The sequence below is a fragment of the Pteropus medius genome, unplaced genomic scaffold (assembly GCF_902729225.1).
Source record: "Pteropus medius unplaced genomic scaffold, Ma_sr-lr_union100, whole genome shotgun sequence".
Lineage (NCBI taxonomy): Eukaryota > Metazoa > Chordata > Mammalia > Chiroptera > Pteropodidae > Pteropus > Pteropus medius.
Genome location: NW_024353789.1, coordinates 117649 through 129668, shown reverse-complemented (window position 1 = coordinate 129668; position 12020 = coordinate 117649). Strand labels below are relative to the sequence as shown.

General features: G+C 39.9%; 1 protein-coding gene across 1 annotated transcript; it reads left to right on the top strand.

The window, feature by feature from the left end:
- The first annotated feature begins 315 nt into the window (after positions 1-315).
- LOC120593426 (mitochondrial import inner membrane translocase subunit Tim13-like) lies at positions 316-1201 on the top strand. The gene has a single exon (XM_039851249.1). The coding sequence runs from the start codon at positions 447-449 to the stop codon at positions 720-722; it is 276 nt and encodes a 91-aa protein (XP_039707183.1). The 5' UTR covers positions 316-446; the 3' UTR covers positions 723-1201.
- Positions 1202-12020: the final 10819 nt, after the last annotated feature.

Below are 12020 nucleotides of genomic sequence, written 5' to 3'. Positions count from 1 at the left end.
AGCTTTATTCCTTGCCTTTGAGGTCAAATTCATAAATCCTTCTTTAAGTCCAAGGTCCTGAGTTTAGTTCCTTTTGCTTTTTTTTTTTTTTCTATGCAATTTCTTGTTTCAGGTCTTATATTCAGGTCTGTACTCCATTCTGAGTTAATTTTGGTGTGTGGTGATAGGCAACAGTCTAGTTTCATTCTTTTGCATGTGGCTTTCCAGTTTTTCCAGCACCATTTATTGAAGAGACTTTCCTTTCTCCATTTTATGTTTTTGACTCTTTTGTCGAAATTTATTTGCCCACATAAATATAGGTTTACTTCTGGACTCTCTGTTTCACTGGCCCATGTGTCTGTTTTTCTGCCAATATCATGTCATGTTTTAATTATTGTCATTTTGTAGTATAATTTAAAATCATAAGGTATGGGTTGCACGCATAGTCTGATTGACTTTGCAGAGTCATGGAAGGCAGCTTTGGCTTGGATTTCGGGGGCTCCAGTGGTGTCAGGCTGGACTCAGGGATCATCATGGAGCAGGTGAAGGTACAGATCGCTATAGCCAACGCTCTGGAGCTTCTGCAGAGAATGATGGACAAGTGCTTCCAGAAGTGCATTGGGAAGCCGGTGGGCTCTCTGGATAATTCAAAGCAGAAGTGCATCGCCATGTACATGGATCAGTGCATGGATGCCTGGAACACCGTGTCCTGCACTTACAACTCTTGGCTGCAGTGGGAATGAGCCAACATGTGACCTGGATGTGCTGCTGGGCCTGGCCCCACCCATAGGCCACCCCCAGCCCTGTGCCATTTCCATAAATGCATTTTGTGAAGTCGGGGTGGCATGAATGTACTGCCAGTCCTTAGTTTATGAGGATGAGATTGATGCTGGGGCACTTGGGACTCTGCCACTATCTCCCCACTGTCAGCAAGTGTAATTGGGGGTTTGGGGGGCCCTGAAACTTCCCAAAGTGCTGGCAGCACAGTGGCATCTCCCCTGGTGTGAACTGGTCAACCTTATGCCCAGGGCATAGAATTCTCATATGGGCCTGGGGGCCTGTGGTCAGATTGCACCTGAGCTGTGACCTGGGGTGGGCCCACAAATAAATTGCTGAGGGGGGTGGAGAGAAAAAAAAAGTTGAGAAGAGTGATGCCTCCAGCCTCGTTCTTTTTTCTCAGGATGGCTTTGGCAATTTAGGGTCTTTTGTGCTTCCATACAAATCTGATGAATTTTTGTTCTATTTCTTTAAAAAATGCCAATGGAATTTTGATGGAGATTGCATTAAACCTGTATAATGCTTTAGGTAATAAGATCATTTTAAGTATGTTGATTCTTCCAATCCAAGAAAGCGCAATATCTTTCCATTCCTTTGTATCCTCTTTAATTTCTTTTAATAGGGTCTTATAGTTTTCATTATATAGGTCCTTGACATGTTTCATTAGATTTATTCCTAGGTATTTTATTATTTTTGTTGCAATTGCAAAAGGAATTATTTTTTTCTACTTCTTTTTCTGACATTTCATTATTAGAGTATAGGAACACTATGGATTTTTGAATGTTGATTTTGTATCCAGTTACTTTACTGTATTTGCTTATTGTTTCTAGTAGTGTTCTTATGGAGTCTTTAGGGTTTTCTATATAGAGAATCATGTCATCTGCAAATAGTGACAGTTTGACTTCTTCATTTCCTATTTGGAGGCCTTTTATATCTTTCTCTTGCCTGATTGCACTTGCTAGGACCTCCAATGTTATATTGAATAACAGTGGTGATAGTGGACAGCCTTGCCTTGTTCCTGATCTTACAGGAAAGGTTTTTACTTTTTCACCATTCAGTGTAATGTTGGCTGAGGGTTTGTCATAGATGGCCTTTATTATATTAAGGTACTTTCTATATCAATTTTGTTAAGTGTTTTTTTATCATAAATGGATGCTGTATCTTGTTGAATGCTTTTTTCTGCATCTATTGATATGATCCTATGATTCTTATTTTTTAATTTGTTTATGTGGTATATCACATTGATTGATTTGCATATGCTGAACCATCCCTGTTCCCCTGGGATGAAGCCCACTTGATCATGGTGTATAATCTTTTTAATATGTTACTGTATTCGGTTCTCTAGTAACTTATTTAGGATTTTTGCATCTGTGTTCATGAGAGATATTGGTCTGTAGCTTTCTTTTTTGTGTATTATCTTTACTGGGTTTTGTTATAAGAGTAATATTGGCCTCATAAAATGGATTAGGAAGTATTATCTCCTCTTTAATTTTTTGAAAGAGTTTGAGGAGAATAGGTATTAAATCTTTGTTTGGTAGAATTCATTGGTGAAGTCATCTGGCCCTGGACTTTTACTTTTTGGTAGATTTTTGATGATTGTTTCAATTTCCATACAATTGATCGGTCTATTTAGATTTTCCAGTTCTTCTTGATTCAACCTAGGACCAGAGGGAAAATCCACAAAACCTAACCAAAACAAACAAACAAAAAAAAAACCAAAAAAACCCAGACACACAAGGATAAGGAAGCAATGGAAACACCGAGCTACCAGAAAGCAATAGATAAAATGGCTATAGGAAAACCTCATATTTCAATAATCGCTCTAAATAGACTGAACTCACCAATAAAAAGGCACAGAATTGCCTGAGAATAAAAGATAGTATGAATTTTTCTAAAGCGAAGGCTGGGCTTCTATTTGCAGCAATGTGGTAGACTGAGAGGTGGAGACCCTCCCATTACAAATCACAGAAATGCTAGATAGAACCTAACAAGTGTCCTTTTAAATGGATGATGAGTCCACAGAAAAGTAAAAGACTTAAGGCCAAACATTTTGGAGAGTGTGTTAGTTTTCTGTGAGTTCCATAGGAATGACACAAATGACCACAAACTTAGTGGCTTAACACAACATAAATTTATTATCTTATATTTTTGAGGTTCAGAACTGGGCTGCAATCGCCAGGAAGGAATCCATTTCTGTAGCTTTTTGAGCTTCTAGAAGCCACCTGCTATAGCTTCTGTAGCTTTTTGAGCTCCTAGAAGCCACCATTCTTTGGCTTTCCTGCACAGCCAGCAACATTGCCTCTCTGACACTTCTGTAGTCACATCTCCTCTGAATCTCAGCTTCAGCCTCCCTCTTCCACTTATAAGAACCCTTGTGATTCCATCAAGCCCACCCATATACTTGAGGATAATTACCAAATTTTAAGTCCAGCTGATTATCAGCTTTAATTCCAATTGCCATGTAATCTAGTATGTTCACAGATTCTGGAGATTAAAATGCAGACATCTTTGAGGTAGGGAATTATTGTAACTACCACAGAGAGAAAACTGAAAACAATAAGTAGGTGGGGCTAACACTTTGGCTGCCCTGCATGGGAGAGGTTAGCAATTCCGAAAAGGGCTTGTGTTTCATTGACCATGGAGGCAAAGGCAGTAGCCTGAGCATAGAAGAGGAGAGTTAGAATTGAGGCCCCACAAAGCCAAGGGCCTTAAAGGGCTACACTTTAAGACAATAAACAAAAATCTGTCCAGAAAAAAATAAACTACAAGAGCCTGTCTCAGATGTCTCAAAATGTTCCCATACTATATTTGCAAATGGTATATCTGATAAGTGATTGATATCCAAAATATACAAGAAACATACAATTCAATAACAAAAAAGTAAATAACCCGATCAAAAAAATGGGCAGAGTAGTGACGTCAGAAGAATAGAAGAATGAGAGATGTTCCTAGATCTCTTCCCTTGAAACAACAATGAGCTGAACATCTAAAATTCAACAAAAATCACCCAACCTGCACACAAGTGTTAGCCCCACCTACTTATCTAAGAGAAGGATCTGCAAATAAAAGCTACCACAAGTCAGAACTATGGGAGTAGTGTGTTAGACTGGGAGAATAAAAGAAGCTGCCTTTCAAGCCAGAGCTCCCTGCAGGAAGAAAGGGAGAGGAGAAGGAGCAGTGGGTTCCCTGACAGCCCTGCCTGAGAGAGCTGTGAGCTCCACGCAGCCAGCAGTGCCTAGGGATCAGGGCAGAAAGCAGAAAAGTGGGGACAGTAGAGAAGTGGGGACAGTATAGAAGCAACAGTTGATTATTACCAGCCATGGCTGCAAAAGATGAGGCCGAGCCTCAGCCCCCACATCCAAACCCAGAGGGCACCTCCCTCAGTATCCTCCAAGACCAAACACTGTAGAGCCAGCCCCAGGGGAATCTGAGCAGGTGCTACCGAAACTGTCACTAACACTGACAGGGACTGAGATTGAGGGTAGTGAGTGTGATTGAATATCTGTAAGAAAAAAAAAAGGCATTATTAAGACTATATAAAGCAAGGATCCAAGAGGCTTAGACACCACCTACTGGAAAACAAAAGAAAAATGCCTTCTTTGCAAAAGACTAAAGAGAGATAATAAATCTTCTTTCTAAAAAAAAAAAAAGCGGAATACATTTCTATTAATGCCTAGGCAGAGATATAGTCCATTGAACACCATGAACAACCAAGGTGACAAGGCAGCTCAGAAAGAAAAAGAAAAATCTCCAGAAAATAAGCTTGAAGACATAGAAGTATGCGAATTGAAGGACAGAGATTCGGGCTGGAACTTCCAAAAAACTCAGTGAGATCCAAAATAATTCATATCAACAATTCCAAGAATTGAAAAAAATGAGTAGATGAGCAGAATGAGTTTTTTAGCAAAGAGGTTGAAACCCTCAAAAAGAACCAAATACAACTTCTGGAGATGAAGAGAAGAGCACACTAAAAGAGATGAAGACTGAAATAGCAAGCTTGAGAAATAGAGTCAACCAAATGGAGGAAAGGATCAGTGACATCAAAGACAGAAATCTAGAAATACATCAGAAGGAAGAAGAGACTGAAGAATGAAAAATAATGAAAGAGAAATATAAGAACTAGCTGATACCATCAGGAAAGGAAACATAAGAATAATGGGCATTCTTGAAAGGGGAGGAAAAGGAGCGGTGATTAGAAAGCATTTTCCGACAAATAGTTGATGAGAATTTCCCAAATCTAAGGAATAAACTGGAATTTAAGAAATCAACAGAACACCCAATTATCTCAACCCAAAAAGGCCTTCTCCAAGACACATTGTATTAAAACTATTAAAAATCAATGACAAAGAAAGAATTCTCAGGGCAGCCAGGGAAAAGAAGACGGTAACCTATAAAGGAAAACTCATTAGATTATCATCAGACTTCCAACACAAACCTTACAAGCAAGAAAGGAGTGGAATCAAATATTCAAACTATTAAATGAAAGGATCAGCCAAGAATAAGTCCCAGTCAATGTTTAAGAAGACTTTCGATGTTCTATAAATTGTCAACTTACTTTTGTTTTGAGTTTTTACACCTCTCTTTAAACTCTCAGTTGCTTTATAGTTTTTATTACTTTTGTAACAAATTATTGCCAACATAGTACCTTAAACAACACAAATTTATTATCTTATAATTCTGTAGTTCAAGAGTTCAACATTAGTCTCATCAGGCTAATATCAAGATATCAGCTAGGCTGCATGCATTCCTTTTTGGAGGTTCTACATTTCCTTGATCATTTTAGTTATTGGAAGAATTCAGTTCTTTGCAGTTATAGAACCGAGGCCTTCGATTTTTTGCTGGTTGTAACATGAGAGCAATTTCAGTTTCTAGAAGTCACCACGTTATTTGGCTCACTTCACATTTAAAGACACACACAGACTAAAAAGAAGGGGATGGAAATAGATATTGCCTTGATGGACCTAGAAGGTATTGCGCAGAATGAAATAAGTCAGATAAAGAAAGACAAATATCACATGATCTCACATACATGTGGAATCTAAAGAACAAAATAAACAACATGAAAAGTGGAAATAAACTCATAGATACAGAGAATATTTTGAGGGCTACTAGATGGGAGGGACATGGGGGGATGGTGAAAAGTGGCAAAGGGATTAAGAGGTACAAATGGATAGTTGTAGAATAGACATGGAGATGTAGAGTGTAGAATGGGGAAGATGGTTAATAATGTAATAAACATGTAGCAGGTGATTTAGTGGGTAATCGCTTTGTGAATTATATGGATCTCTGATCACAATGCTGTAAAACTGAAACTGGTATATTATCGTATGCCAACTATAATTGAAAAAAAAGCTCATTGAATTGTATAATGTAAATACAAGCAACAAATTATTTATTATATTTCAATAAAGCCGGAAAAAAAACTGAAAACCTCAAGTAGGCAGCAACCCAAGTGTCCATTGACTGATGCATTGATAAATAAAATGTTGTCTATCGGCAAAAAACAAACAAACAAACAAAATGATCAGAGGACCTGAATAGACATTTCTCCAAAGAGGACACATAGATGGCCAATAGCCATATGAAAAGAAGCTTGATATCACTAATCATCAGGGAAATGCAAATTAAAACCACATGAGATATCATCTCACACCTTTCAGAATGACTGTCATCAATAAATCAACAAACAACAAGTGTGGTTGAGCATGTGAAGAAAGGAACCCTCATGCACTGTTAGTAAGATCATAAATTCATGTAGCCACTATGGAAAACAGTATGGAGCTTCCTCATAAAATTAAAAATAGTTACCTACGACCCAGCAATTCCACTTCTGGGTATCCATCCCAAGAAACCCATAACACTAATTTGAAAAGATATATGCACCCCTTGTTCATTGCAGCATAATTTATAACGGCCAAGATACAGAAGCAACCTAAGCACTCATCAATAGACGACTGCATAAAGAAGGTATAGTACGTACAAACAATGCAATATTATTTGGCCATAAAAAATGAAATCTTACCATTTGTGACAACATGGATAGTTCTAAAGGATATTATACCAAGTGGACTGAGTCAGACAGAGAAAGAAAAAAAACATGATCTCACTTATGTGTGGAATCTAAAAACAAAAGAAATGAACAATCACAATAGAAATAAACTCATAGATCAGAGAACAAATTGATGGTTGCCAGTTTAGAGGGGCATTGGAGAAAGGAGTGAAAAAGGGGAAGGGCGTAAGAGGTACAAATTGCCAGTTGTAAAAACAGTCATGAGGATGTAAAGTACAGCATAGTGTATATAGCCAACATTATTATTGTAATAACTATGTATTGTGTCAGATGGGTACTAATCTTATCGAGGGATCACGTCATCTGTTATTATATAAATGTCTAATCAGTGTGTTGTACATCTCAAACTAATATAATATTGTATGTCGACCACAATAAAAAAAAAGAATATGGGCTTTTCCCAATTACAGATGATATTCAATATTATTTTATATTAGTTTCAGTTGTACAATACAGTGGTTAGACATTTATATAATTTACAAAGTGATCCCCCAATTAGTCTAGTACCCATCTGGCACTATACATAGTTATTACAATATTATTGACTATATTTCCTATGCTGTACTTTACAGCCTACGACTATTTTGTAACTGCCAATTTATACTTCTTAATCCCTTCAGCTTTTCACCCATCCACCAAATCCCCTCCCACCTGGCAACCATCAGTTTGTTCTCTGTATCTAGAAGTTTGTTTCTGTTCTGTTTGTTCATATATTTTGTTCTTTTGATTCTGCACATAAGTGAGATCATATGGTATTTGTCTTTCTCTGTCTAACTTATTTCACTTAGCACAATACCCTCTAAGTCCATCTACGTTGTAGCAAATGGTAAGAATTCATTATTTTTTTTCTTAAATTTATTGAGACATTTTTTGTGGCCCAACATGTGGTCTATCCTGCAAAATATTCCATGTGCACTTGAAAAGAATGTATATTCTGCTGCTTTGGGGTGTAATCCTGTAAAAATATCAATTAAATCCATCTGGTCTAGCGTGTCATTTAAGGTAGCTGTTTCCTCGTTGATTTTCTGTTTGGAAGATCTGTCCATTGGTGTCAATGGGGTGTTAAAGTCTCTTACTATGACTGTATTACTGTTGATCTCTCCATTTATTTTGGTAAATGTTTGCTTTATATGTTCAAGTTCTCCTATGTTGGGTGCATGTTTATCAGCATTATATCCTCTTGTTGGATCAATCATTTTATCATTATGTAATGTTCTTCTTTGTTTCCTATTATAGACTTTGTTTCAAAGCCTATTTTTCCATTTCTAGTCACATAAAACATTTTTCCATCCTTTTACTTTCAGTCTGTGTATGTCTTTCGATCTGAAGTGGGTCTCTTGTAGACAGCATATACATGGGTCTTATTTTCTTATCCATTCAGCTACCCTGTCTTTTTATTGGAGCATTTAATCCATTTACATTTAAAGTGATTATTGATAGGTACATAGTTATTGCCACTTGATTATTCAATTTTTGGTTCTATTTTTTCCCCCCTTCTTAAAGAAGTCCCTTTAACATTTCCTGTGATACTGGTTTGGCAGTAATGTACTCCTTCAGCTTTTTCTTGTCTGGAAAGCTCTTTATTTCTCTTTCAATTCTAAATGATAGCCTTCCTGGGTACGGTAGTCATGGTTGTAGGTCCTTAATTTTCATTGCTTTGAATATTTTGTGCCAAGCCTTTCTGGCCTTCAAAGCTGCTGTTGAGATATCACCTGACAGTCTAATGGGGGCTCCCTTGTAAGTAAACAGCTGCCTTTCTCTTGCTCTTTTTATGATTCTCTTTTCATCTTTAACTTTTGCCATTTTAATCATGATGTGTCTTGGTGTGGTCCTCTTTTGAGTTCATGTGTTTGGGACTCTCTGTGCTTCCTGGACTTGTATGAATATGGGCTTCATGACGTAGAGAATGATGTGATGTTAGAGCTAAAAGACTCAGAGGGTGCTTGGTTTTACGTCTGCCTGTCTGGGCCTCCTGAGTTTCAAGTATATGGTTTGAAACTTTCCTGACCCATGGCTGTCCATCTCTGGAACAACACTTGAGACAACATCCCTTCTTATCTAGGCCAGGTCTGTATCCTAGAATGGATCTCCTCCCTTTGCACATGGCAGCATCTTAATAAACACTTTAAGATGACTTGTTTTGTGTCTTTATCAAGTCTTTACTTCTCCAAGGTAAATATCCTGGTTTTTTCAGCCGTAACTCCTATGTCATGCCTTTTATACTCCTTGCCATCATGGCTCCTTGCCTTTTCTTTTTCGATGTTTTCCATCTGATGTCTCTATGTCCTTCTTAATGGTCCTCAGAGCTGGCCTGGGACACAAGGGAAGACTGCGGCATGGCCAACTCCAAGGTTAGGTTGGCCGGTGCTCTTATGTCATGGGCATTATACATCTAGCGATCTAGCCAGGATGTGGTTAACCTTCTCAGCACCACATCACCATTAGCTCTCTCGGAGCCTGAGAAAGATTTAATCCTGCTTTTTCTCCTACATGAATTCCTCCACCCCTGCATTTTGTCTCTGCCAAATTTTATCTTTGTGGGTATAAGTTTGTTGTACCGCTGATTGAATAATTTTTATATCTTGGTTTTGTTAACTCAAAGGTTGAATGGCTCTTTTGTCACTATGTGGGTCACAATTTTGGCAAACATAGTTCCTCCGTCTGCACAAGTCATTGGCAGAAACTTATGGAACCGATAGCTTCAGAACAACCATGCATTGATTTCCCATACTTCCTACTCAGGGTTCCATGACTGTGGGCATTTGCTGCCTACTCCAGGTCTCCCACGAGACCTCACCTGTGCCAATAGCTGTCCTTTGGGGTTGTTGCTCTCCTGAAGCCCTGTTTAGGTCTACTGCTCACTGGCTGTTCTCCATGTTATTGCACAGTGAACCCCATCTCTGTCTCAGATGCTCCCTATGGGCAGCCTGAGCTTTGAGGCCCAACTGCCAATCCTGCTGAATTCTTGTTGTCTCTCTGCATGGAGCTATGCTGAGTTTGGTATAGAAATGTGGAGAAGGCCCCTCTCCCCACTTGGAGCCCGTCTGATGCCCTCACCCTGAGAATTTGCACACAGGGCATGGATATTGTGCTTTCCACCATCCTTTTTCCGTGAATGCCTGGGGGTTTCTCTGGATGCGTTTAGTTGAGGACAACCACAGCTGAGGAATGGCTGCCTTTACCAGGTTTGTTATGTTCCAGGATCTTCCATCTCCTCCTTCTATCTTAATCTTCACCCCTGCCTTCAGGATGCTTTTATAATCTCAACTTTTGGATAAGAAAACAGAGACTCAGAGATATTACATAACTTGCTCAAAAACCATATGATGGTAAGTCACAGGTCTAGGTTTGGATTCAAGCCATCCATGCAGTCAGCAGGTATTTATTGAGCACCTATTGTGAGCTGTTTGCCTCCAAAGCCCATGATCTTTCTATGCTGTACGCTGTCTCTCAAACTACTGACCAGGCAATGCTGGAGTGGGTTAGAGAGAGTAGTGTGTGAGGAGGTTTGGTGTGGCGGGGGTGTCAGGCCCACAGGGGAGGTGCTTGCTGCCCCTGTCCCACCACTAGATGGGGCTGCTGGCCTGCTGTCTCAGGCCAGTGCTGGCCTTCTCTAGGTTCACATTATTCCTGTAAGCAGGATACCTCCAGAAATGTGAGGAGAGCACTTTAAAGCAGCCAGGAAGCCACCAAGAAGAGTTACTGCATCATAGACAGCTGGAGCCTGAGGGAACTTTGAGACCCCAGTCTCAAGGACATGCATTTTGATTTCTTAGAAGCTGTAATTGTAAAAGGCTCCAGAAGGCAGGCAGGCCCAAGGAGATAATCCTGGAACTATAGGATTTATTCTTAGATTTTTTTTTTCCTGTAAATTTAATTTTGAAGTTTTAAGCTCACAGAAATGCTGAAAGACTAGTATTACTGAATTCTACCTAGACTCCTGCTGGTTAATAACTGCTTGACTCTTTCTCACTGTGTGTGTGTGTGTGTGTGTGTGTGTGTGTGATGTGAAAATCAGTTGCAGACATCATGATGTTTCTTTCCAGAGCACTTTAGCATGCATCTCCTAAAAACATTCTCTGATGTCACCATGGTGCTGTTCTTGGGGATATTACTCTTTAATAAAAGAGTGGAAGAGAAAATTCACTTGGCTTTAAGAATCTGAAAAACTGCCAGTGAGATTTGGCTGCCAAGAATGAAAACATTAGGAAGCCAGTTTTAAAAGACTCAACCCTCTTTTACTTTGAGAAAAGTTTTAGGTTTGGCTGTGGACTAGGTTGGGCATGCCTAAGGACAGACCTGTGTCTGACCCACTCTCAAAAGGTGAATTTATAAAAGACACAGCCCCTGGATATTAGTTGGATGCGAGCTCTGTTCAGGGTAAGCGGCACAGGCACCAGGCCAGAGAGCCCAGAGGCCTCTGGACTCTCAGGAAAATCTGAATGAAGAGAAGGCCCATTGCATGTTCCATCATCAGAAAGAAGCTCAGCTGCCACAGGATTCCAGAAAAGGTGCCTGGGGGGTAATGCTCAGAGCAAACAGTGGTTGGGGCAGAGCACTGAGAAAACTTCCTTTTCCATATTAGAGAACTGGGGTGGGACAACATGGGAGTGCTAACCATTGCTCCTGCTTAAAGGAATTGGAAAGCCAGAGCTCTGGAGAGGGAGTGTGAAGCCAGATTTCCTTGTGGAGAAGGTGAGGAAGCGGGCAGGGCATAAGACTGGGCTGAGGGCCCACTGTTCCAGACCACAGGCTCAAGCTGGGCTGCACACAAGGGGCAGTGAGGAGCTGCTGCTTGTGGAGAAGGACACTTCCATTTAGCACATGTGGTCCCCAGCTTGAGTGGAAGATTCTAGGAGCCACTACCCTGAGCATTGCCTGGCCAAGAGGGTTGCCTGTTGCAGCAGCCAGGGCCTTGATGGAGAACAGATGGGCCCTTGGAAAGTCAACAACCATCTCTATGTTACTGCTGCATGTTCAGTGATCTCTGAAAGAAGTCCCTGAGGCTTTGTCTGCTCTCTTTACCCTGTCCTGGTCAGTCCTTCTCCATCGGACACCATGAGGCCAAGCCTGGTTTTTAAACCTCTTAATATTTGAATGCAGACTGGGCTGAATCTGGCCTGCTAGGGGAGGAAGATACACACACTTAAACTTTTCTAGAAAAAGAAAAGAATACAGACATACATTAGGGTGT